This window comes from Populus nigra, chromosome 1, assembly GCF_951802175.1.
Source record: "Populus nigra chromosome 1, ddPopNigr1.1, whole genome shotgun sequence".
NCBI classification, from domain to species: domain Eukaryota; kingdom Viridiplantae; phylum Streptophyta; class Magnoliopsida; order Malpighiales; family Salicaceae; genus Populus; species Populus nigra.
The window spans coordinates 19,404,900-19,425,919 of record NC_084852.1 but is presented as its reverse complement, the minus strand read 5'-3'; the positions used below and the strand labels follow the sequence as shown (position 1 = coordinate 19,425,919).

Genomic DNA, 21,020 nt, shown 5'->3' with positions numbered 1-21,020 from the left:
AAAACAGAAACGGAAAGAGTTCCAAGAAAATTATAAAATTACTCTCACAGAGGAGGAGTGCAGATTTATTTCTTTTCCTTTAGAGGAAAATTACAATCTGATATAATGTTGCGGTGACATGCATTTTTACTCCGAGGTGAATGTGAAAATAGCTCAACCAAAGCTCCATTATTTATACCCAAACTTTACCCCCAAGCATGTCATCACTGCACCTGCTGAATGGCTAATACAACTTCATCGATGGATTGGAATCTTTTCCTTTCTTTGAGAAGCATCTTCGCCAGGTCAAGAGCCTGCTGCTCGCATTTGGCTCGTTTGCTAGCATCAGTAATTGATTCAAAATCCTCAACATGGGCTACGCCAAAAATTCTCCTGTCATGCAAAGATTTAAATCAACATGTTGCATTCAATTTAACAAATTCTTAGAAACAGGACGTTTTAATTTCACAAAAAATAAGATGGGACAATCAGGCTATGAAATTGCAGTTTCCCACTATAAGGCAAGTTATAATCAGTTTTCCAGTAGGTCATGCATCACTAAAACTAAATATGGTGGATTCATTCCTTCAAAAGATCACATGATCCAAATGATTTTCGCCCATTTCCCAAGCCAAAAGCTGATTGATATCAAGCTTTGTCTTCCCAACTTAAGATGTCCCCCCTGTTTAGACTTCCTAAATAGTCTCAGATCATAGTGAGCATTAATGATCTATCTAGTGGCTTTACATGGGACCAAAGGTGAAGAAGCAGCCATGCAGTTTTCCCTAATTAGTTTGGAATAAGGTTTCTAGAGTAGCTTTTTGTTGAAAAACAATTTATTGTACAGAAGTCTAAAATCCAACGCCAAAAGTTAAAATTGAAAAAGACCATGTCCTGGAAACATATATGATGATGTAGTCTCATGATAGATGGGATGGTGAAACAAGCCGCAAAACTTACCTTATCATTTTAGCAAATATAAGTTCTTTAACTACAAGAATTTTAAGAAACCACATGTCAACTCACCTTATCATTTTAGCCGCACCAAATCCCAAGGTGTCATGGAGCAAGTCTTGCATGAATTTTCTCTGTACAAGCAGCCGAAGCTCAGGATTATTATAAATTTCTGGAAGATATGCCTCACCAGAGCCATCTTTGTGCTCATCCCAGAGTGCAGTGAACTTTTTGTAGAAAAGACTCCAGGTCTCTCTGATTGTCCTTAAAATCCACTCTTTATATCTCTGCATACGAGTACAACTTTCAGAGACAAACCTCAACAAACAACAGGTACTAAATGTATTACAAAGTAAAACGTTGTGCCTTCCAGTTCATAAGCAAACTGAAACTACCTCCTCGTTTATTGAAACATGACCTAAAAGAAGCACATCCCACAAATAAAGAGAGGAATAAGATATAAATACAAAATTAGGGTGACTTGGAAAATATTTTTAGTTGATACATAAATGAAGGTTATGGAGAAAGTATTTCAAAATAAGAGAAAAGGAAATAAAAATAAAAAAGCACAGAATGGTAATTAAGACATACTTTTCGGTCATTCATTTGATCAGCATGCCCGTCTTGAGCATAAAAGGCCAAAATCAAATTTCCAATAAAAGCTCCAATATCAAAACCCATTGGACCATAAAATGCAAATTCTGGATCTATAACTTGAGTAGAATCATGGGTAACCATGACAGAACTAGTGTGGAGATCTCCATGTACTAAGGCTTGGGCTCTCTCACAAAACCTATGAAGGAAAAAAAACTCTGGTAAATCATATGATCAGCTTAATAAAAGGGGACATACTGTTACATCTTGTGAAATGAATGAGCAACAAAAATGAAACAATACATGGATTTCAACTCAGCAACTTCGAGTTTTAAAATATTATCTTCACGGACAGCCTCAGCATCACGGTCAAGATAAGGGGAAGTCCAACGATTATATTGAGATATTTTGTATGGGTCAGAGAAAACAACCTGCTCAGTAAGCCTGGATAACTCCACATTCCCACAGAATTTAGCAACTGGATAGAGCATTTATAGTGCGCACATCAGAAACATTTCTTCAAGGTCGCCATTTGCAATGCACGAGTGAGAAATTGAATATGACAAATAGCAAATTAAAACAAATGATAAACAACAGAGTAGAATTACTTACCATCACGTTTATGCTCAGTGGTAGTACGATAGAGAAGCGAAGTGTAGTAAAGAGTCTTTGCCATATAATCAGACATGTGTTCTGCTAGCAAGGGATACTCAATTCCAGCAATCAACCCTTTTCTCAAGATTATATGTGGGGGCTCCAAGTATCGCATAGCAATCACAGACATAGTACGGTCAAAATGATAAACTTCAGGCACATTTTCCGGGCACAATCGGCCATGCTCTCTGAGTGCCAAAGTCTCAAAATATGCTCTTTCCTTTGTCATGGACCATGATTCTCCAATACATCGTACGTATGGAAGTGCCTGAACATAAACACTACTAGATTAGAACAACAAAAAACCAGTTCAAATATAATCCCAGATATTTCCATCCCATTTACTTCATATGAAACGAAAAAAAAATTTTAAACACTGAATTTGTATCTCATCTCATTAACTTAACAATTAACTTATAAAATTGAATATGTCATGTGGTAGTAGACATGATGAAATTCCAAATTTTAAGCTAATTCAACGAGTTAATGCGAGAGAGATATAAATTAATTGGTCGTTTAACATATTGTAGCATTGAAACACTGACCCACTATAGTATTCAAATACAAATTGAAGAAGTTATAACACATTATTAATTTTTTCTAAAGAGCTTGTTCAAGAGGGCCTAAAAAAGACTTCAATTTTACAAATTCACTTCATTCTCTACATTCTCCCATCAACAAAACAACCCCACATAGATTTTAAACACAAAATAAAAAACAAAGACCCAACTCGATTTTTTTCACTTACTTGCTTGATGACAAAAGACCCAGATGGGCTAGTGACTATGTAGACGAAATTGAGATTCCCATCACCGACTTCTTTGATCTTCAAGTCACCGAAATTGTTACCGATCTTATCTGACAAAACAGAAGTGGCCTTGATGTACTCTACTAAAGATTTCTCGGCCAGCGGCCTGAACTCTGTGAATGCCATTTTTTATTGACGATGTTGAACTCTTGGTGGCAGTGAGGATTCCAAGGGGGGGAGAAGTTAGATATTAGGAAAAGGTGGCGTGACTCGTGTTGAACGTTATCCGAGGTTTGTGGTGATTTCGGAATATTTTATATTATAATGTTTTTTATTTGAAAATATATTAAAATAATAATTTTTTAAAATTTTTAAAATTTATTTTTAATTTTAATACATCAAAATAATATAAAAATATAAAAGCATTAATTTTAAATAAAAAAACAATATAAGATTAAACAAACAATGTTTTAGCCCGCCAAACACTCTTAATTGGGTCGGGTCTCTGCTTCTAATTGGTCAATTTGACAAATACTAGGATTAGGATAAGCGTCTTCTTGCAGCAACAATTATTAGAAACAGAGCTGAGAAAATTAATCGATCAAACGGAATGATTTTTTTTTAACTGTTAGATAATTTCGGTTATTTAAAAAAAATTAGTTTAATTTAGTTTTGATTTTATATTTTAAAAGCTGAAAAAGCTAACAATAACCAAGTCGAAAAAAAACTCTTGATTATTAAATTAAAATTCATCAAAATATAGTACAGTTAAAGATTTTATTCAGGTTGTTTGTTTTTCGAAAAATTATTTCAATTTAAAAAGTTATTTTAATAAAAAAATAAATTATTTTTTTATGTTTAGTAAAATTATGGAAAATAAGTTAAAAAATATTTTTTAGTATTTAACTATATTTTAGAAAATAAACTTGAAAAAAAACTTATTAATGTTTTAATTTTTTTTCAACAAGTTTATTAAAATAAAATGGATTGAATTTAACAAATAAAAAAATTGAAGGAGGATGAAATTAAAAAAAATTAATTACATAAATTATTTCAAATAAAATAAATAATAATCAAAAGAATAGAAATAAAATCTGATAGATAAAAAATTTCAATTAAGAAAATAATAAAATAAAAATAAATAACAATAAAAAAAATAATGATCAAAGTTGGTAGAAAAATAAAATTAAATCAAATTCTAAAAGATAAAATTAAAAAAAATAAAAATAAAATATATTGCAATAAAAAAATTGAGAACCAAATATTATATAATTAACAAATAATAAGATATTTTTAAATTTTTTACGGCTTCTAAAAAGTGTTTTCTGTTTAAAATAAAAAAATAATTTTTTAGAAATTAAGTTAAATTTTTTTTTGATTGAAAAATATTTTTAATTTATTAAATTTTTAATGATAAACAAATAAAAATAATTTTAAAAAACCTACTTCCATGAATGAAACTAAGAGGGCCTCGGTATCAAATGTAAAATCTAACCAAACTAATCAATTAAGTTCTTTTATTTAATTTGATTTAAGATTTTGAAAATAAAAAATTAATTTTGTTGAATTTTCTTTTTTATCTAAACTATATTATTTTAACTAATACTGACCCTAACTAACATTAGTTCAATTTTGGAATTAGGCTTAAAACACTTTTGTTATCTAAACATGATAAAGAAGGCAGTAAAGGAAAACAAAAAACACAGAATTCAGTTTAATTTACCCCATCTCTCCAAATTGAGGTAATTTCTTCCTAGATTTTGCACCGGAATCTTAATTGGGCCCTAGCATGCAACTCTGGGCTTGGTCCAAAGGAAGCTACTATTGGTTGGAGTTAGAAGGAAGAAACAATACCCTGTTGAGAAATCAGATTTCTGTCGGCCCAATAATTGGTCGGCGATCGGGTGCTTACAAGGATGTTGTTTGGATGCATTTTAAAACATACTGGTTTTAAAAAAAAATTAATATTTTTTTAGATTTTTCTAATGATTTTATATATATATATATATATATATATATGAACGTGCTTTCTGTTGTGCATGGCAGTGATTCGTAAGCATACTTTCTCTCACAATGATTACGGGATGTTTAAGAATCTGAAGCTATAGAAGAGTATGATTGAATGTTTGGGGAAGTCTTATGTTGACCACTTGCAATACGTTACAATTACATTTATGGATAATATTTAACTATTTATTTGTGTGCATATATTGTAAAGGTTTCGGATATTATCTTTTTCTTGTAAGTGTGATTACCAAATCACTCCTATATTTAATAATTTTACCGATAAAATATTCTATTAGTATTTACTCTATTATTCTGTCAGTACATATTTTACTAATGGATTCATGGACGGAATACGATCGTCATAAACACCTCGTTGGTAATTTCTGTTCTGTCGGCAGTAAAAAAAAATTGATAGTTTTACAGATAGACAATGAGTGCCAAAAAATAATTTACCAGCTGGAATATACTGACAAAATAATTTCATCAATGATTGGCAGTGGCATTTGGAGTGATTTTATTTCAACTCTTTGTAAATACCGACGAAATAATTTCATCGATGATGTAACAGTTAAAGTGGCATTTGCAGTAATTTTCTTCCAACTCTCGAGAATATATCGACAGAATGAGTCTGTCAGTAATCCTGTCCATAATAATAAAAAATTATATTTTAAAAAAAAATCTATTGAATAGAAAAAAAATTAAAAAAAAATTGTATAAAATTCAAGTATGCAAAAATAAATTATCTTAATATAAAAGCCAAATATTTATTACAAATTTATATGTTCAAATACAATGAAGCTAGAACAAAGGTAGCGCTGGAGGAGGAAGAGGAGGAGGAGGCTAGTTGTTTCCAGGATCATAGGGTCAATAACAGGATGCACATGTACCACTCATCTGTGATCTAATATCCATGACCATTCAGTGGAGTTCTTCATAATCTGTAGAGAGTCGGTCATATTTTTTTATTTAGATGGGCTGTATGTTTTTGCACTCCTTGCTGTAATAAGGTCGCGTACTTGCAGGTGAATGGATCCTACTGTAAAGGGACACCACCTCTACATCACGGAACCACACTCGAAGAGTCAGCGTCGTGAGTGGATGCATGTGCTTAAAGTGCCTCTTCTTGGTCGGCACCTAATGACATATTGTTGTCATCATTGTTAGATCCCACCATTTGAATCTTCTGATAATGGCTCTTAGTATCTCTTAACATATAGCTTTCATCAAACTCATATTTTCTTCATTTCCATTATTCTAATCTACCAACTCTTTTGAAGCTATTCGACAGGGATTGAACAAAGTTCATCTCAATCTAAGCCTGTAACTTCTCTTAAGGAACCTTCATCATCATCCTGAAAAAAGATGATTAAGATCCTACCAATATTAATTAGACAACCGGCTTCCATTAGAAAACTATGTATATGACTAAACAGAAAAAGGATGTTGCGCCAAATTTTCTTCCTTATATTCTTTATTCACTACCAAAAAATCAACGAATACAAACGGAAACATCGACAGATTTTTTTTCATCGGTATTTTGTGGTGATCTTTACCTACTGATTTTTTTCCATCTCTAACTTCGTCGGTAAACACCGATGGAAATATGTCATCGATATATACTGAGGGAATCCCAGTCAGAATAAAAGGAATAAAAACAATCAAACAGTATGATGACGTGTAAGTTTTTACAAACGCCGTTACCGATGAAATTATAGTAGGATTCAAACAGGTAAACCGTATAATGATGTGGCATTGATACCGATAGAATTGCCGATGGAATCACAGTCAGAATAATTTCATCAGTAAATCCATCGGTAATATTTAATATATAACTGAGCGCTCGACCATCCTCTCCCTCCTTCCATATTTCTACTTCTTCCTTAAAAATTCTCTACAACAAAATAGCCCCTCATTCCCCCACTCATCTCAACATAACTAATCCTCCCACAACTTTTAAGTCACAACAACACTTTGTTTAACGGTATTTGTGCTCTGATTGAAATTTTATTGAGGATTTTCCATCTTAAGTAAGCAAATCTACCTTCTTCTTTTTTTTAATTTGAACACAATTTTAAAATGGTAGTTTTTTTATTGTATATTTTTATAGTATATGTATTTTATTTTGGTGTTTACTTGTTTTATTATTTTTTTCTCAATCAAACTTGTTGTATGGATTTATGATTTTATACATGTTATGGTTTATATTAGATTTTGTAAAATTATATTTATTTGTAAATTATTGAAACTTATATCGAATTACAGACTTAGATGTGTTGTGATGAAATAAATAATGGTTTGTTTAACACGTCTGTTTTATATTTTATCAATTTTATTGTCAAATTGTAATTTTTGTAAATGTGTACAAATTTATATCTATGCACATGATTGATGATGAATTAAAAGTATCAAAGTAGGTTGAATAATCTTGAGCTAAACTAATATTTTAGAAAATTTATTTAGTTAATATAGTTAATTAATACATGTTGTCATTATTAATTCATATAGGTTCGATAGAAGTGATAGATGATCGTTCATGGATGTATCGAGATTCACCCCAAGAATTATGGAGGATGGATTATTGTAATGAGGTTTAGGGTTTTATTAATTATACAATATCTAATTCATGAAATATTAGTGGAGGCGGTATTAAGTGTCCATACAAGAAGTGTAAAAATAAAAAGTTTCTCGATCTAGATGTTTTAATGACGCATCTTCTACAAAAAAAAAAAGGTTCATAGAGGAATACTTGTATTGGTATACATATGGAGAACCATTTGTTCCTCATGAGACCATGCTAGAAAGGATGGTTGGGTTGATAGCAACGTGCATGAAGTTGTAGATGACAGCAATAATCTTTATAGTATTATGGTTATTAATGCAATAAGAATGAATCAGGGCCATGTCGGTCAATGTCCAATCATAGATGAAGAACCTAATGTAGACGCGACTAGATTTTTTGATATTTTGAAAGATTCGAACGAACCATTATGGGATGGTTGCATAAATCAAAATAAATTAGCGGCTGTTTCACATGTGTTTACCATCAAGTCAAATTATAGGTTGAGTGAGACCGGTTAAGATAAAATTATTTAATGAGATATAAACATTTTACCTAAAGGGAACAGGCTAAAAGAGAACTTTTATGTTGCTAAGTCCATGATGAAACCCCTTGGTTTAGGATACCAAAAAATTAACATGTGTTCAAATTTTTGCATATTGTACTACTTTGAAAATACTAAGTTGACCAAGTGTAGGATATGTGGGCATTCCCATTATAAACTCAGAATTGGCAGGGGAAGAACTTTTGTTGTATATAAAAAACATAAATACTTCTTAATCATACATAGACTGTAAAGGTTATTTATATCATCAAAGACTGTTGAGCAAATTGACTGTTGAGAGGCTTGAAATGAATATCATCTAGACAATATGCAAAATTGAGATGATATTCTCTTCATCGTTTTTTGACTCGATAGAGCATCTACCCATACATTTATCGTATAAAAAAAAAGTTGGAGACTCAATCCAGTATAGATGGATGTATCCATTCGAGAGGTTAGAGATTACACATGCAATATAAGTAAAAATGTATTTTCATTATTTTTATTAATTGAAAACATTCGTTTAATTTCATGCATATACTTGTTCAACCTTAAGAAAAAGGTTAAAAACAAGGCCCATGTTGAAGAGATCTCAACATTTATCTCGTACTAATTCGAGCCTTAATTGAGAACAAAAATAAATCATGTTCCAAGGCATGATGATGGTGGTAAAGTGCCTTCAAATGGGAACTTGTCAATATTCTCCAATCTTGGATAACCCGCACCAAAAAATGCAATCAGGGGAAGATATTTGTCTGAAATAGAATTCAAATAAGCATATAATTATGTGTTATTTAACTGTGATGAACTGAAACCTTTTATTTAGTAAGTGCACTGCTTAAACTTTGTTATTAATGGAATATTTTTCTCTTGTAATATCACAAACTCATACATTGTTGAATACCTTGTTGGCAACATCGTCAATATTTACTATCTAAAAACCCACAGTTGAACAAATCTCAAATCTTTCATTTACAAGATGAATAATTTGTCACGTGGTTGAGAACACATGCAAGTACTATTTAATTATCATTATCTATCAAGATACTTAATTTTGTTACACATTTCTCGTTCATTGATGTACTTTATATACTAAGTTTATAAATTAGAAGGGAATGTTAGTGCTACATTTCTTTACTAAGTTTAGATCTTGAAAGAAAGGCGAAGTGCTACAATGAGTATTTTATCAATGGATACGTGTTTCATACTAAAAAAATATAGGCAGGGTAGAAAGATATACAACAGTGGGGTTTGTGTTAAAGGATTGACTTCTAATGAGTTTGAAGTTGACTATTGTGAGAAATTATATGAGGTAATTGAATTGCAATATCATAACGAGCAGAATATAGTGTTTTTATTCAAATGCTATTGGCATGACACCATTGACAAAGGAATTGGAGTAGATTCCCATCATTGTTTGGTCGAAATAAATTCAAAAGCTAGACTCCGCAACGTTAATGATGTCTTTGTTTTCGCTAAACAATGCCACCAAGTTTATTACACATACACTCCTTCCTTTAGAAAGCATTGTTTAAGAGTTGATTGATTATCCTTATTGAAAACCAAACTCAGTGATTGTGTCGAGGTTGTTCAGGATGAGAACGATGAATCAACTATAGGAGATGATGTCTTTCATGTTAGTGAGCTAGTTGATCCATATCGAGTTGCTTTATCAATTGATTTATAAGAAAATTCAAATTTTTATATCTTCAACAATATTTTTGTTGATGTTGATGTTGAGAAGTTGAAAGCAATATATATTTTTGGTTTTTTGAGAAGCACCTGAGATGGATTTGTTTTTGTTAATAAGAGATTCTGATTCTGACTGGTCATAGACTATTTTAACATCTCGGCCCACTTTAAACAAATGGGTTATGAGTATGTATACGACGGATCGATTTCCGTGGTGAGCCCCCTCCAGATGGGCGCCTTTTATTCTATGAAAAGACCGACACGCAGCCCGGAATAAAACCACACAAAAAGAGAGAGCATTATGCTTACTAGCCCGCTTGAAATCTGACCTGGTCTTTGAGATGGCTTAGACAAATCTCATCGAGTTTCGTCATATCAACCTAATCACGGATCAACCATTTCATAACATAAGTTTAGCCAAGTTAATATTTGATTTAGCTTTAGCTTGGGTTAGAATCCGATAACCTGCTCACGAAATCGATCTGCGAAATTTAATAGCTATGCTGCAAGTCTCATTGCTAGGCTGGCATTTTAAATTATGGTGTTAATTAATAGCTTACCAATGTGATTTCAATTAGCTGCATCATCAATTGTATGTTCCGTTTTATTTTTTAACAGTATATATATAACATAAACTCGATACTTTTATTTAATGAAAAAAACCTTTTAACATTATTTAGGCAAACCTTACTATTATTTTATTTATTGTAGTTAATTTAGGATTCCATTCCACTATAATGGTCACAACTTGCATAGTAATAATAGTTCTATACTATACAAGTTTATTTAATTTGCTCCAGTTAATTTTAAGCTTCCTCGCTACCAGAATGATCACATCTTGCATAGTAATAATATATAGTACTGTTATAATGGCTGAATTTCCTTTTTTTTAATTTTTTTTTTAACGTGAGTGTTCGGGTCAGCTTATGTATATCTTAACTAATCTTACGAGTTCTGAAATTAACAATCATATAAACCTCTAATTATTATTATATTAACAAAAACAAAAATAAACCATTTAGTTTTAAACTCTTATCATTACACTACCTGCTATATAATTTAATGGCTGAATTTGTAAAGTTAGGCTTCGGTGGTGGAACTAGAAGCGCTAGCGGGGAGTCCCTTCAAAGTCGATAAATAATTTTTAAATTTTAATAGTTATTTTATACAAGTTATTTATTTTTTTTACAAAATATTTCAATCTAATAAAAAAATAATTTTTATTATATATATAAGCGCTTTTGTATCGACTCCTCTAACCTCAAACTCCCAGCTACATTCTTGAAGATCTTGGAATGTTTTCTCAGTATATTATCCCATCAAAATATTATTATATTTAGTCTTGTTTTTCTAATAACACAGTTTATTAATGTTATTTATTTATGTATTATTAATGTGGATGTTCGGGTTAGTTTACGTGTATCTTAATTAATCTTACGAATCCTAAAATTAATGATCATATAAGTTTCCAGTGGCTCTGAAACAATTTAAACTCATAATCAATAAAAAATAAATTTAAAATTTAACTAGTTTAGCCCCTCAAAATTATTTATTTGCGGATCAGCGTTGTATTTTGTTATGAAACAAGTGGTACGAGAAAGAGTAAGAAAGAGTTTGTAGTTATTTAATTTCCATTTCACATAGTGGAGATGCCTGTCGTAATTTATATCAAAATCTAACACAAGGGTGAATTAGCAGGGCACGTCACTCTCGCAGCCAAATATTTAATTACAAATATGATATTTAGCCGCCGAACGTCGCCGAATAACTTGCTGGGAAATATGCTAATTGAGAAGAAAAATGAAGACAAAAACGAAAATAAAAGAATCATCAGGACAAAAGTTTAGCCACTTCGTGTTTAATTTGTATATTCTAAAATTTAAGCTACATTAGCTCCTGCTAGTGTCCTCCATGTCCATACGGCAGCTCACACGTACATAATACATATACAGAAACAATTCACTTCGCTGAAAAGTCTGAATCGATCCTCCAATTAAAATCAGATAACTCTCTGTTAAATAACATATATATGTTATAGCTACATGTTAAGAATTACAAAAAAAAGGGTGAAAATAAATATTGTACAGACAGACAACAAGAAGAAAGAATATGATCTTCTCCCCTGCCTCTCCAAAATAGAAAGATTGAAAATCTCCATCCCTCTGGCCATGTACGTACAATGTTGTTACGGTTTATTAACATTAGTAACTTGCCTGTGTCCCTCACCAGGACTAGGACCAGACTTCGAAGCCTCGCCTAGAGATTGGAAGTTTTTGTAATTGTGCCCTATTCCAGGGCTTGGCCCTGAGTTCTTCACTGCTCGGGCAGAAAATCCTCCAATAAGACCTTCAATTTCTCCAACATTAACGTCTTTACTCAGCCTTGAACTGCTCAAAGGCCGAGCTTCTGTCCCATAAACCAAGTTGCTTAACAAGAGCGAGAGGAGAAGAAGAAGAACAGAGAAGACAGAAACAGATTTTAGTTCTCTGCCCATGTTAGATATGTTTATGAAACTTGTGGTTTATATGACTTCGAAATATGTTACTCTGACTATGTGTTGTTTGCTTGGACAATGAATGGCGGGGTGTATTTGGAGTTGTATTTATAGGGCTTGAAAAATAGAATTTCGAAGTCTGAAGCAAGTTTGGGAGCTGGTTTGACTAAGATGTGCTCCACTATTCAAAAGCATGTGAAGATTTGGAATTATTGGTATGCCGCCAAGCCACCATCTGGTTCATAGTATAGGGTACCATCTTTGGCGGATTCTTTGGAAAGCGAAATCTCTAATTAGCTTTCAAAATTCCAACAAGTAAAGAGTTTGATTTCTAAAGAGGGACAAGTGGTGAAATTAAGGCGAGTCAAAATAGAGAATTGATCACGAGCTCAAAGGAAGTGTTACTTAAGTCTTGGCTGCAGAAAACGATAGGGCGATATGCCAATTATATTTGAACCTAGCTGAAGTTTTGGATGGAATTTTGTGATCTGATCAGGAGTTATCAACAGTGAAAATCTGGCAACTACTCGATAGTGATTTATACAAGCAACCTGTCAAGTACAAGTAGTGGCATGGATAAACTTGGATCATGCAAGTCAGGTGGTGGACCACGATAATCTAAAAGCTTGTATAACTATTTACCTTCAATAACGACAGGAACATCAGAGATCAAAACTTGTGGAACTAGCCAAGTTCTTTTGTTTTCATTCTCGTTTTCTACCGACTTTCAGGGGCTCGCTCGTGAGCATCGAAGTGCGAAAGCATCAACCATCTATCTTCTTTTGAAAACTCGCTCCAGGTTTACCCGAATTTCTGTGTTTATTCAAACTTTAAGTTAGCTAGACTGTTTGTTGCTTGCTATCTTAATTAGCCGCAATAGCTGATGGTGGAGAAATTTTTATAATTACTTGCTTGATTGATTGATTAGATGGGTACCTGTTGGGTTTTGAATTGCTCAATATTCACGTTCTAGCCCGCACGATTTCGTGATTGTTTCGGGATGCGGGTGAAAATTATTTTTTAAAGTGTTTATTTTATGTTGTGATTATTATTCGTAAATATATTAAATAATATTTTTATTATTTTTTAAAATTTATTTTTAACATCAGTATTATAAAATAATCTAAAAAAACACACAAAAATAAAACTAAAATAAACTTTTAAAAAAATTAAGTGTAGTTGGACTAAATGTCAACACTATCTTAATCAAATTGCTTAAGATAACAACGAAAATTAATTATTAATCATCTGTAATTAATTTAACTGAGATTAACATTATTTTTTAAGACAAAATCTTGAATTTAAAAACAAGACGTTAACTGGCACCACAAACACTTGTTCGTTGAAAAATTGCCAAATTTGAGGACTGAGACAAGAAAATGGAGGGCTGAAAATCCTAATTAGGAAAATCAAGAACTCAGTGGTATTTTTTTGTGTTAAGTTATAGTGACAATTATCCAAGCAAAAGATTGATGGAAGTTCCTGAAAAAGAAGTAATCTTAAATAAGACTAAAATAAGCGCATACTTTTCCTGAGAAGTGGTGTATTTCCAAGCCGAAAACGAAATGTTCCGAACACTTCCATCATATAAAATATCCAAGTAAAAGATTTAGACGGTGGACTTCAATTCTTTTATACTATGAAAGGCATGTTTAGTAAAGCTAGCTAACCCGCCATGATAATTCTTTTGTGGCCACATTCGTGTTCCTGTTGCGTGGCTTTTCAACCGTCCAATTTGGAACTATTTGAACTGCCTATAACGGTCACAAAATTAAGACTGGTTAATAGGTTAATATTGGTCGCCAATCATGACCAGAAAGTTTGGACTTCGGACTTCAGCTCCTCTGCAAACAAAGGGGAGGGATGTTCCTGGCCTTGTAAATATACGCGATGTTGTTGTGGATAATCATCTTTATTTTTAAAAAATAAACTACAACGATGTTGTTGTGGATAAAAATAATAGATCCAGATTGATTTAGTGATCCAAGATTTAATATGACGACTCACAAGTTTATTGGATGATCTAGTGACCTGGTTTCTTAACCGAGTCAAATCTAGATTTGGTCCAATAAAATTAGACAAACTTATCTCAAACAAGTAAAGATTTGGTTCTGCTTTTTTCATTTACAGCCCTAAGGCGGGCTCGTTTGATAATTACATGATATTTTGGGACTAACATGTCCTCTGCTCAGAATAATAGATCAACCGGATTCGGGTCCGAAGAATGAAACTGCCCAAAAAACACAACTGGGAGTTAATTTCACATTCTAAATTAAAGCTCCAGTCACCGGTAAGAATTAAAGAGGAGGCGGGTTCTCTCTTTCTTTTTTTTCCCCTTCTTTTTTCTCTAGCGGGGGCAGGAAGTTTAAGAAATATGCCAAATTGCCAATAATGGCTTTAACAATAAACGAATATTCCTATTTTAAATCTTAAAGATTTCCCAGGGCACCTGTAGCTTGTTGCACCGGGATATAATATTGATGGGGTCGTTGTAAACTGTGGCTGTAACGAAAACGGAAAAGAATTACCATATCCAAACATGCACTAAAAAGCAGAAAAGTTTCTTTCTTTGTTTTTGTTTTTTTCCAAGTAAGAAAAAGATGGTAAGACCCTGCAACAGGAGTGGCAAATTGACAGACGAGTCTCTTTCGTTCATCACAAAAAAAAAAAAAAAAAAAAAAGTGTGGTCATTGTAAAATAGAATAATCCTATATATTGGGAAAGGGAATCCAATGGATCATGAACAGACCAGCAGAGATTAGCTGGGTTCTTAATTTCTCGTCTCTCCTGTTCTTTAAATCTTTCAAACTAAGACTTGCAACTTCAACTACTGGCCTGCTAGCTAGCTGTGCCTTTTAATGTTGCCTTGTCAATTTCCAAGGTATGAGCCCGTCCCATCAAATTTTGAGCTCAATAGGATTTTGCATGATCTAACCAATGGCGCGCCCCGTGACCTAACTTAGATTCGAATTTCAATAAATTGGGTGAGGATCCATTATATATAATTTCTTACAATGGGAATTAAGATATCAAGCGTTTACCGGCCCCTGGTATAGCTACATTAGATCTTCTTCCCCTTCCAACACTGCAATGAAAAACTACCATTTCCACATCTTGTGTAATGGAATTAGAGATTTTCTTCTCACATGCAATCTTCTTCAGGCCAAAACTATGATATAGAATTCTAAGATCTTGTCACTTAGCACGAGAAAAAGGAAAATAATTAGTTTCTAATTAAAGCCCTTAATCCGCGGCGTTTGATAGCAAAAACCAAGGAATGATAGTGCTGTGTTTTTCGTAATGGTAAAGAAATGTTACCAATGGAGGTCACATGCAGCTTAAAACAAGAAAATTGTTGCGTGGATAGTCAAAAAGGGGTTGATTATCCCAATAGGGCTATAAACACGGTGCCGCTTCATTTTAGAATTGGTGCGTGAAACAACGAAAAAAAATTATATTAATCATGGAAACCATGGGGATTTTGTTACACAAATCTTGGTGTATAGGCTGTAAGAAATGATACCCGGTCAAAAACCACCAAAGCTCGTGATGGAAGTAAGTTGTGCTTTATGAAAATTATTTTAGGGTAAGTTTGAAATTACGTTTCAAACAATATTTTTAAAATATTTAGATTTTTTGATATAAAATTATATTTTTTATATATGTTTTTTTATCGTTTTGATATGTTTATGTCGGAAATAGTTTTAAAAAATAAAAAATATTATATTGATGTATTTTCAAGAATAAAAACACTTTAAAAAATAATTATTATTACACTTACAAACATCTTTTAAAAGAAAACATTATTAAAAAATACAGGCGAATTGGAGAATTCATGAACCAAAGAAAGCTGAGAAAGGAACTAGTCGTCAAGGTTTAATTTTGAATGGGTTTGGTCCCCAGCCGAAGGCTTAAAATTGCAAACATGTTAAAATTTGAGGATCGTCGGCCAGCCAAGAAAATTAGCATTGCCTTTGCTTTATATTTGGAATCGGCAATTCAGAAGTCAGAGGACAACTTTTCAGCTGGACTCACTACATTCTTTCTTGTGGACAACTTTTCAGCTGGACTCACTACATTCTTTCTTGTGGCCTCCTAGATTCACGACCCTCTTGAATTCTTCAAGCTTCTTTAATTTGTTTTTACTGACAATTGAATGAAAGAGAGAACATTCACATGGGATCTTACTCTAGAGCAAGGAAGGACGTAACTTACCTTCGGTGCTATAAAAGCAACCTACTTTCAGTTTTCTATATATTGCTCGACTCCAAGTTTCCTTGCAAACACTTCCGCAAGCATTATTAACATTTGAAACTTTAGTTTTGTCGTATCACTTAAAAATGTCTAGAAAACTAAGATCTCTATGTTTTCTATACCTCTGGTTTAGCACTGTTCTTTTCCAATCCGAAGCTCGGCATTTGAATGGCTTGAAGGTGGCTAGTTCTTCCAAGAATATGGAGTATTCCTTCACCAGATTAGTCCTTCGAGGTATAAAGCAATCTGGGCCAAGCCAAGGCGATCCAGGCCACAGATCAGGAAATGCTCAGCTTCTTGGACAGCCTACAAACTCCGGTCCGAGCCCTGGCGTAGGACACAAATACTCTGTAGGCATGCACTACTAGCAACATTGCTGTTTCTAATGCCATTATTATTATTATTCCAATTTTTTTTGCCATTGTCAATCTTCTTACATGTTTAGAAATTCTGATTCTTGTAAAATTGGATGCTGGTTTTTTTCACTTCGTGTCAGAAGTGAACAGCTATTACCTGAGCTCTGTATGATTTTTTTTCCGGTTCAAATAATCTTACATGGAGCGATATTATGGTGTGTTATCCTGTTACTTTTTAAGGGAAATAATGTTTTAAAAAGATTATATTTACATACTGTCTTCTTTTATCTTTTATTGGTTAATGCATTCCTTGCTATATCAACAGTGCACCTTAGGTTTATAATGTCAGCATCAGAAAATGACAAAGCAAGCTAGAGCAAGTCAGCAAGTGGATGTTTTCCATGCCACCTTAGGCTTCAATAGGCTTATCATGAAGTTTCGTTGATAATCCTGGTGTGTGGACAGAGACCATCAATCTATCCAAGTACATCGACTCTTTTTTTTTAACTTGAGATTGTTTCGTCTTTGCACTTTTGGATGCCCAGTGAAGTTTCTTAATTACCCATGAAAGTAGGGTTTTCTAAATTTGGAATTAAGGGTTTTTTTCTATTTCATTATGATTTTTTTAGTTATAATTAGGTTAAGTCACGGATAATTAATAAATATAAAAAATTATTTTAAAAAATTGTTCACCAGCAAATGCGAAAGCATATAATATTAGAAATTGATTGTCAACAGCGACATTGAAATCACCATGGTATCCCCTTCTTGATGAAGTGGTGTGTGCGGTGTTTGATGCAATAGAGTTTTTTTTTTTTTCTCTTTCTTTTCCTCAAAAAACAAGCTACATAATCAAAAAATCTATGTTGTCCTCTTATTATGTTTAAGTTTCTGATTTATTCCTTTTGCTTTTGATTGTTTGATTTTTGTTTTGATTCCTTGCATAAACTTTAAATTTGTTTTTGATTTCTCTCATCATTGAAATGTTAATTTTCCTCTTATTTTATTTTTATTTCAAATTTGATCTTCTTCCTTTTGATTTTTGTTTTGATTCCTTTTGTAAAATGTATGATTTTTTTTAATTTTACTCTTGAATCAAACAATGTTATTTTTGTCTTATTGTATTTTTGTTTAATATTTGGTTCTCATTTTTTTAGATAGCTAATTATTTTTAGGGGGCCTTTTGTCAATTTGATTTTTTTTTCAGTTTTGTCCTCCAAAACTAGATTGGTTAAGAATTAAGAGTCATGCTTTTTTCTGGTTGGTGTACATTGGGCTCATGACCTAGGTTTAGGTTTGAAAGGTTAACTCAGATGCTATTAGCTTTTTTTACACCGATTCTCTTTTTCAATGTTATCCTTCAACACTTTAAATTTGTAAAGTGTTATTCTTGTTATCTTCAGTTTCATTTTTATAGAGTTATTATGCTCTCTTGATGTTAATCGTGAATTTGTCAGTTTAGTCAGGGTTTATTCTAGACTTTTTTGGGTTTGTTCATTTTAAAATGGGATTTTTTTTTCCGGTTTCATCGTTCATTTTTTTTCCTTTTTGCATTTAGCTTCATAACTTTTCCTAGCTTGTCTTTTATTGTGATGTCTCATTCGCACAATCCAAGTCGTGGGATTTGGTAAGCTCACTTGGATTTGTTGGCTTTCTTTTTCCTTTTTGTTAATTGATTTTTTTTTTCAAATTAGTCCTTCTACATTAGGTTTGTTAGGAATTAGAGCTCGCTTATTTTTTCAATTTGCTTTTTGATTTGTTATCATGACCTCATGAACGGGTTGTGGGTTTGGTAGGCGCATTCGAGATGACTAGGGTTATTTTTTCTTTTTTTGTCGATTTTCTTCCTAACACGCTTGATTAGATTGAAATTTATCATTGGTTTTTTTTCCCTTCTATAAACATTTTTTTTATCATGATCACTCTTATTTTCTTAGTTTGATCCATCTAATATTATTTTCTATTTTTATTATTATTTTATTAGGTAAGACAAGTTTATTCCACCTCACTAAGAGTTCGTTTGGGAACGCGGTGCAAACCGTATACCCTTAAATTTTGAAAAAAAAATTTGGTAAAAATTATTTTTTTATGTTTTCATATCGTTTTGATATGCTGATCTCAAAAATAATTTTTAAAAAATAAAAAAATTATTTTGATGCATTTCAAAGTGAAAAGCACTTTTAATCTCAACCGCCAACACAATCCCAAACAGACCCTAAATTAATGACTCAATGGCAACTTTTTCTTACATTTTTAAAACACATATGTGGTCTTGACATTTAACCATTAGAAGAAAAAAAAAATTCATGTTGTGGGCCACGAGACTAGTAACCATAAATTAAAATGCAAACAGATAAAAAAAAATACTATTAGATAGGGTGTGGTTTTGATAATGCAATTGCAATTTGATTTCACAAATCAATTTTTATTTGAAATGCCTTTTCTTGCATTTTGTTCAATCATTTTGACATTGTTCTATTAAAATTATTCAAAAGCATAAGAAAATCAATTTTTTAGCCAAAACAAAATACTTTGCATGAACACCTATAAATGCATCGCCAAAAACACAATTCTAAAGAAATTATGGGGATCAAGCTCTCCAATTGAAGTTTTACATGAGCATAAGCAAATAGTTTGATTGCTTTTTTAATTGTTATAAGCCTCTGGAAATGTTTGTACCTTTTAGAAACAAACCGTGTATGAAACAATACTTCTTTTCAAAAAGGAGTCTCCACGTTTTGGGAGGATGAAGATTTTATAAAGCACTAATTGAAATCATGTCACAAACTTCCCTATTATTCGTGGTTTCTTCACAAAACCTTATAAGAATTGTAGTTTTTTAAAATATGAGTTATGCACAAAGTCTTTTTCTTCAAAGCTTATCCCTTAGGATGCAAGGCAGGCAGAGAAATATCCAATTAAATATTGAAATTTGGAGAAAGCCCCAATTCATTGCGATTAAAGGAAGGAATAGGGGACATGAAGGGATTTGGTATGTATAATTGATTTTTGAAAGAAAACAATTATGCTTAGCAACACAACACAATACAAGCTTTGTTAAAGAATATGGATGATAGAAAGTTGTTAGAAGAGAAAGGATAATTATTTTACTGTTTTATTCTTTATTGTATTTCCATTATTTCTACTGGAATTAGTTAGGAATTCTTTATCCTTTCCTTTAGCTTTCCAGCCTGTCATATAGATGGTTACATGTAACATTCTTTTTATGTGGGATAGAATTAATTGGTAGTCTTGATGTATATATATGACCTCTTCTTTCTCTTTATAATTTAATCAAACAGTTGGAATGAGAATGATGTTAGAAAAGAAAACTTAATGGCCTGAACTCCTTTGTTTCTAACTATACCTTTCCCATTCTTCTTTTGCAACCTCTAACATTTCTTTCATGGTATCAGAGCTTATGATTGCTTAGCTAACTATGGAGAAAGAAACCAAATATCACTAAACACTAACTCTTGCTATGAAATCAACCTCATGTTTAACCAACTTAACAGATCAAAATAACCCCTACCACCTCAACAATGGTGATACCTTAGTTTTCAGTTTGGTCACTGACCTCCTAACCACAAAGAACTATGTCACTTGGACAAGGGCCATGAAAAAGGCTCTTAAAGCCAAAAACAAGCTTTGTTTTGTTGATGGCAGTATCACAAGACCTTCAGATCTTAACAATCCTCTTTTGGAAACTTGGAAGAGATGCAATGATATAATTGTTTCTTGGATTCATAACTTTGTAAGTCCTTTGGTGAAATCCTCTTTTGTCCTTATAGATAAAGTATATAAGATTTGGAATGAACTCTATGAGAGACTCACTCAGCAAAATAGGCCACGAACATTTCAACTAAAAAGGGCTCTAGCTAACTTGAGTCAAGGGAATGATTTCGTCAATATCTACTATGGAAAGCTGAAATCGATTTGGGATGAGTTAGCATTGCACTATCCTATGCCAAAATGCTCTTGTGGATAGATAAAGATCTTGGTTAATTGCTATCAACTAGATTATATAATTCAGTTTATAATGGGTTTGAAAGAAACATACTCCAATGTACAAGATCAAATTATGTTAATAGATCTCATACCACAACTTAGTAAGGTTTTCTCCCTCGTTCAACAGGAAGAGAAACAACATTAGATACTACATTGCACACCTACCCCCAAATTGATGG

The 21,020-nt window shown here is 32.3% G+C and overlaps 2 protein-coding genes across 2 annotated transcripts; both read right to left on the bottom strand.

The window, feature by feature from the left end:
• Nucleotides 1–19: 19 nt before the first annotated feature.
• On the bottom strand, nt 20–3,222 carry LOC133688299 (methylthioribose kinase-like). Its single transcript, XM_062107739.1, has 6 exons — nt 2,930–3,222; nt 2,140–2,449; nt 1,831–2,005; nt 1,525–1,726; nt 1,006–1,220; nt 20–372 (listed from the first exon to the last, which is right to left on the bottom strand). The coding sequence occupies exons 1-6, from the start codon at nt 3,113–3,115 to the stop codon at nt 204–206; spliced, it is 1,257 nt and encodes a 418-aa protein (XP_061963723.1). The 5' UTR covers nt 3,116–3,222; the 3' UTR covers nt 20–203.
• An 8,692-nt stretch (nt 3,223–11,914) lies between these two features.
• On the bottom strand, nt 11,915–12,223 carry LOC133673446 (precursor of CEP16-like). The gene has a single exon (XM_062094295.1). It carries the CDS (start codon nt 12,221–12,223, stop codon nt 11,915–11,917), a length of 309 nt encoding a protein of 102 aa, XP_061950279.1.
• Nucleotides 12,224–21,020: the final 8,797 nt, after the last annotated feature.

Excerpts from the sequence above, each read along its gene's own strand:
- LOC133688299 (XM_062107739.1), bottom strand. The coding sequence starts at position 3,115 with ATGGCATTCACAGAGTTCAGGCCGCTGGCCGAGAAATCTTTAGTAGAG. Across the intron at positions 2,006-2,139 it reads CACTGAGCATAAACGTGATG|TTGCTAAATTCTGTGGGAAT; the intron begins GTAAGTAATTCT and ends TGCTCTATCCAG. Across the intron at positions 1,727-1,830 it reads GTTGCTGAGTTGAAATCCAT|GTTTTGTGAGAGAGCCCAAG; the intron begins GTATTGTTTCAT and ends TTTCCTTCATAG.
- LOC133673446 (XM_062094295.1), bottom strand. The coding sequence starts at position 12,223 with ATGGGCAGAGAACTAAAATCTGTTTCTGTCTTCTCTGTTCTTCTTCTT.